The sequence below is a fragment of the Adiantum capillus-veneris genome, chromosome 2, assembly GCF_014529385.1.
Source record: "Adiantum capillus-veneris isolate H3 chromosome 2, ASM1452938v2, whole genome shotgun sequence".
NCBI lineage: Eukaryota > Viridiplantae > Streptophyta > Polypodiopsida > Polypodiales > Pteridaceae > Adiantum > Adiantum capillus-veneris.
In genome coordinates this window covers 168,425,584-168,431,583 of record NC_140932.1, presented here as the reverse complement: position 1 = coordinate 168,431,583, position 6,000 = coordinate 168,425,584, and the positions used below count along the sequence as shown (strand labels likewise).

General features: G+C 42.2%; 1 protein-coding gene across 1 annotated transcript; it reads right to left on the bottom strand.

Annotated features, from left to right (window-relative positions):
• Positions 1-484: 484 nt before the first annotated feature.
• LOC147464042 (cytokinin hydroxylase-like) lies at positions 485-4,265 on the bottom strand. Its single transcript, XM_086492519.1, has 3 exons — positions 4,243-4,265; positions 2,405-2,843; positions 485-916 (listed from the first exon to the last, which is right to left on the bottom strand). The coding sequence occupies exons 1-3, from the start codon at positions 4,263-4,265 to the stop codon at positions 485-487; spliced, it is 894 nt and encodes a 297-aa protein (XP_086348645.1).
• Between the last annotated feature and the right edge of the window lie 1,735 nt (positions 4,266-6,000).

The following is a 6,000-nucleotide window of genomic DNA, read 5'->3' as shown; positions in this document are numbered from 1 at the left end:
AATCGTGAGGCAGCAGATCTGCAAAAAGTGAGGAGGAGGAGGGTAAGAGAGGAAGAGAAGAAAGGCGCAAAATACGCAAGAGAAACTTGCGGTTCTATTTTTGCAGGATTCATCTATGTAGATGTCAGTATGTGTATCGGTACAAGTGTCGGTATACGCACCGGTATAGACATCGACTCGCACATCGGTGTGCACTGTTTACACGTCAAAAATCTGAAATTAATTTAAGTGATCTCTTGTAGTGTGCTCAATCATTTATATCAATTAGTGCTAGATCAGATTGTTCCCTTTCAAAGGCCCTTGGTGCTTTCACACGGTCATGCTCAATAAGTGAAAATTGTATAATTGCATGTCCATTGTATTTGTACAAAGTATGGCCACTAGCTACAAATTGCTTTCTCTAAGGATGTATAGCTTTAGTGTATAGATTGATGCCTCTCAAGTCATGTTCAACAATTAATAGTTTTGACAAGATTTAATGTTATCATGGTCTAAAATGTCGAAGAATGATAGGCACGACATGCTTAGGTTGCAAGGTGAGGATACAAATAGGAGCATGTCTATACGAAGGAGAGAGATGAAATGTGAATTGTGAAAGGAGCATGCAAAGAACAATCTTAGCCTCCATCATTGCAAAGTTTTGTCCAACACAATTTCGAGGTCCAAAAGAGAAGGGCATTAAGGCCATTGGATTTTTGCAAGCTTTCGCTACTCCCTCTGAAAAACGCTCCGGCTTGAACTCATCAGCATCTTCTCCCCATATGGTCTTGTCATGGTGGATTGCAAGCACAGGTACCCACACCAATAACCCCTTTGAAATTTCAAGATCTCCAACCTTTATACTTGAGAAAGCCTCTCTTGCAAGAAGTGTGGCAGGCGTGTAAAGTCGTAGGGACTCCAATAGAATCATACCTAACTGCACATAAAAATACACTATGTTAGAAACTTTCTTGACCTCTATTAAAAACTTTGAGAAGCTTTGAGATACTCTTTCTTGAACCTGATAACACTCACCTGCTTCAAACAAAGTAGATATGTCCTCCAACTTACATCCCAAGTTATGTTTATACTCAATTAGCTCGATGAAACACAAGACTATTTTAGAAACACATTAGGTCATAACTTATAGGACCACAGCCATGTACTAGTACATGAGAAGAACTCTCTATGTATTTACTGTTATATATACAATATCAAATATCTATGACGTCCACTACTTTTGTTTTCGAGCTTTCAAAAATAGTTCCAAAGAACAATAGAGTCAGGCAGGCATCGTTGTCTTGATGCTTTTGCCCCAAGTCTTAAGTAGTTTTCTAATATAGCTGATGATCTCCTTAAAAGACCCACAATTCATCAAGTTTCTCTTTTCATTTTACAATATATAGTAAAATAGAACCCTTGGCCATATTTACAACCTTATGGTCAGAAGGCCAAGGGTTCACCTTAAAATATATAAGTGTGGCACGTGAGTTTGGTTGGAGGGGTTTTTATATTTCAAAGTGTTAAAAAATTGTATATACAAGAGGGAACGTGTAAAAGTGATTTTTTTATTTATTTTAAGTACAGGTTTATGGAATAAAAGGGGTCCTTTATTTCATAGTGTGTAGAGGGGTTTTATGAATATCTTTTGTCAAAGAAAACTTTCAATCCCTAGAGAATTCCCAGTGTACCTAATTATGTCATTCTATACCAACTTAGAGCAGACAAGTTTCCAGGATTTAACGTCAAGCATGTTAGATGTTTCATACCTTGCTTTAATGGGTACATCTCTCTCTCTCTCTCTCTCTCTCTCTCTCTCTCTCTCTCTCTCTCTCTCTCTCTCGGGGTCTAGGCTGTCTTCAAACAACTTATCCCTGATGAGCTTCCTAGGCAAAGCGAGACTGCAAAAGTTGTGCCCATCAAACAAAGCAGAGTTTCTGGAAATCCACAAAAAAGAAAGCATCCATACTCTGAGAAAACCAATACATATACAAGTCCAAGCCAGGGATGAAGTTTGGATTGCACCAAATAAAAGCATGAACTTTGTAACTTTAATCTTCCAATAAAAGATATATATATCATATAAACATCCCCACCAGGCAAGGCATGCAGTACAGGGCAATTCCGAAACAGGTGTTTAGTTGTTTCTAGTTGCAGACATCCTCTTCCTTGCTAAGTGCTCTCCAAGAGGGAGGCCCCCTGTCCAAATCCTCCAAAGGAAAACTTTATTCTTGAAAGCTAAGTAGACTCTCTCTCTCTCTCTCTCTCTCTCTCTCTCTCTCTCTCTCTCTCTCTCTCTCTCTCTCTCTCTCTCTCTCTCTCTCTCTCTCTCTCTGTGTGTGTGTGTGTGTGTGTGTGTGTGTGTGTGTGTGTGTGTGTGTGTGTGTGTGTGTGTGTGTGTGTGTGTGTGTGTGACAGTGCTTACCACTTTAAGCCTGCTAAGCATGTCGAAGTCGGGCATGTCGCCATGCTCGTGTAGGAAGAGCAGAGCCTCCTGGCGGGCACGATGCTGCCAAGTGGGGTTGGAGGCCAGGAGCATGAACGTCCATGTCAGCAACAGCCACGTCGTCTCGTGGCCGGTGAAGAAGAAAGTCTTGCATTCGTCCATTAGCTGCCGAGAGGTATACATCCGGCCCAGCTGCTGACGCCGACGACGCTGGCCGCACAGTGGAGGCGCAGCTTCTAGCTTGGCCGCTTCCATCTCTGCCAGCATCAGCCCTAACAGGTCCTGCCCATAATAATCATTCTTCTGTTGCCCATCCTCATCATCAATATGTCCTGCCATGGCTTGCAGTGCTGCTGCCCGGCGACCCTCTATGATTTCCATGAACAGCGACTCCACCTCCTCCTTCAACTTCCGTATCCTGCACATATAAAATATAGCATAGCATTCTCTATTCATCCAACCCCACACACACACACACACACACACACACACACACACACACACACACACACACACACACAGAACTTGTTTGAAAAAACGGTTCATGCGAAAGATCAAAATAGGACAATTAAAGCATTCAAACCCCGACGTATATATTACAAGAAGTTTTGGACAATTTCCCACATTGTGATTTATCTCAACATCATGAGCTTCTCTGAGGCTGAAGGTGTGAGGGAGGCGCCGGATACTTAGCTAGGTATGATTGGGGCAAGGGACCACCGGTCCAGTGTAGGGCCGGTGGTCCCCTACCCCCACTCGTACCTAACTAGGTATGCGGTCCTCGTCACTATATGGCACGGTTCTAGGCCAGAGGGGGGCCAGAGGGGATCTAGGGCTCAAATTTGAAAGCGCGAGGAAGCTTTAATCTCCGCCGTCGGATCATAAAGTGAACTAGGGGTGAAATGGAGATGCGTGAACTAGGGGTGAACTGAGGGTGAACTAGGGGCGGATAAGCTAGGGGTGGGTGAACTAGGGGTGCTTAAACTAGGGTGTGATCATGTGTCATGCCAACATGGACATCGACGCGCGCTAGCGTGGTGATAGAGCATTTGTGTGACAACCGAGACGTTCGAGGTTCGACCCACGCCCCGCGAGGCAGGTGAACTAGGCGGGGGTGAACTAGGAGTGAACTTGGGGCACCATTTTTGCCCCGAGTTCACCCCTAGTTCACCCCCAGTTCACTGCGTGATCCGACGGCCGAGATTAAAGCCACCTCACGTCCTCAAACTTGGGCCCTAGATCCCCTCTGGCCTAGAACCGTGCCATATAGTGACGAGGGTATGTATGCGGTGCCTCTTGAGCAAAAGCTCGTGATGTTATGCATTGTATGAAAAACAGTGAGAAAGACCGTTTTCCTACATGAGAAAATATTTAAATCTTCTTGTGATATAATTACGGAAGAACAACTCTCCTACTTCAGTTGTTTCCTAGCTGTGGGTATGACCAATTAGGGTATTAGGGGACAATGATTAGTTAAATGATGTATGACAACCTTCCCAAACCAAGGCACAAGAAGATTCATAAATTTTCATATGTAGGAAAACGGAGTCTTTTACAATGTTTTTCATACAATGCACAACGTCATGAGCTTCGGCTCGAGAGGCACTGCATACCTAGCTAGGTACGATTGGGGGTAGGGAGGTCGGGGACCCCCCCCCCCCCCCCCCCCCCCAAACAGGGCCAACGGTCCCCTGTCCCCAATCGTATTAAGCTAGGTATGCAGTGCCTCGATCCCTCACCGAAGCTCATGATGTTGAGGTAAGTCACATTGTAGGAATTATTGCGAGAATTTGTCCAAAACTTCTTGTGAGGGTCACACGCCCCAAATCTCTAGTGCCATCGCCTAGACATTTACTGGCCATCATGGATGTAATTGAAGCTCACTAATTTATCTAGTTGTAGTTGAAACTTTTTAATTGATCGCTCACAAAATACTACTAGGAAGTTCTCAAATTTATTAGGAAGCACTGATATAACATTTTTTTAGCTTCTAGTCCACAAACAGAAAAGGCTTATGTGAAGCTAAACTGAGTTTAATTGGAGTCAAGGCATCATGTACAACGTGTACAATGAGGGTGCCAAGTTGCAGAGTTCAATCTACATTAGAGACAAGACTACAATGTTTTACTAGATGCCTTTGCCTCTTTGTACAGAGGCATTTTCATGTTTGATTGTAGTCAGAAGCATCATGTGCAATGTTGAATGTGTAAGTTGCAGCATTCAATCCATATTGAAGCAGTGTTCGGGAAAAATGATTTCGGGAAAAATCATTTTTCCAAACATACAAATTTCCTTTCCTTGAGTTTGCCAAGATGAAGTTTTAGAAAATTAGTGGTATTTTTTGGGGTTTTACACTATTTTTCTCTATTTTGGGCCAGAATTTTTCCTTTTCCCCTTGCCATCAACCGGCATTATTGAAATTGAAAACGGCACGATATTAAGCTGAGACACATTTTTCCCGAACACTGCATCGAGGCATTATACAATGAGGATGTCAAGATCAATGCTTTTTTATGCTAGTTGGTGGACAATTAGTTTTTCAACCATGCACAAGCATAAAGCATGCAAAAAAATTTAACGGCATTAAATAGGTTAATACTCTGAGTTTGACAACTCTAAATTTAACGGCATTAAATAGGTTAATACTCTGAGTTTAATTGCCCAAGCACATGAGGCACCCTACCAACTAAATCTATCAAATCACATACATTAGACCTTGGCCATGAGAAAATCTTTGCTTGGGAATTTTATTCTAATGTATTTATTATTTTTACTATATTCATTCACATGTATTTACTATTTTTAGTGTGTTTACAACATTTCAAATTTGTGAAAACTTAAATCCACAAATTAATTATATATTAGTGTAAGTTTTTTATTTTGGTATAGAACATAACACAAATTAATAATTATGTGAGGATATCTTTACAAGTTTTAGGAAACAACCTCACCCCTAAGTGGGTTTGTGGTTATATTCAAACACTCTCCAAATTACATTACATTAAATGCAGTTATGAAAGCTATTGTGCATAAATGATTAATTTGCACAAAAATCAAAGAGTACATTCAAGCTAGCATGTTTATTGTCATGCCGTCACCACTAAGTAACACCCACATTTATTAAGGAGCGGTAAAGGGATCCACAATGGGGAAGTTCACGCACGAAAGCCAAGGTGATTGCAACCACACAAACTATTTAAAATCTAAACTCGGACACGAATTAAACCTCAAAAACCTGGGTAGCCTGCGTTAACTCACAATATAACCTCATAAAAACGTGAGGGGTTACACAACGTGCACGCGGGTGAGTTGGTCAGCCTTGTGACACAAAACCCGATGCGCGAGGTCATGGTTCAAATTTGGGTCGTGAGAGGGTAGTGGAGTTTCCATGCCGCCTTGATTTTTGCGCTCGCCAGGTTTAGTGTGCCTCGAGGTCGTCCTTCACTTTCCGCTTGTCGATCCCTTAACCCCCCCTAATAAATGCACGGTCCCACTTAGTGTCAAGGTTGTCCACTTGAGTCTTGAGCCAATTCAGTAATCTAGGTAAGGAAACTACAATGATGTATCATGTATTG

Bases quoted from the DNA above. Each gene is read 5' to 3' on its own strand.
- LOC147464042 (XM_086492519.1), bottom strand. From the start codon at position 4,265: ATGGCACTAGAGATTTGGGGCGT. The intron at 2,844-4,242 runs GTGACCCTCACA...TTATATGTGCAG, and splicing joins GCACTAGAGATTTGGGGCGT to GATACGGAAGTTGAAGGAGG. The intron at 917-2,404 runs GTAAGCACTGTC...TTTTATGTGCAG, and splicing joins TGCTTAGCAGGCTTAAAGTG to TTAGGTATGATTCTATTGGA.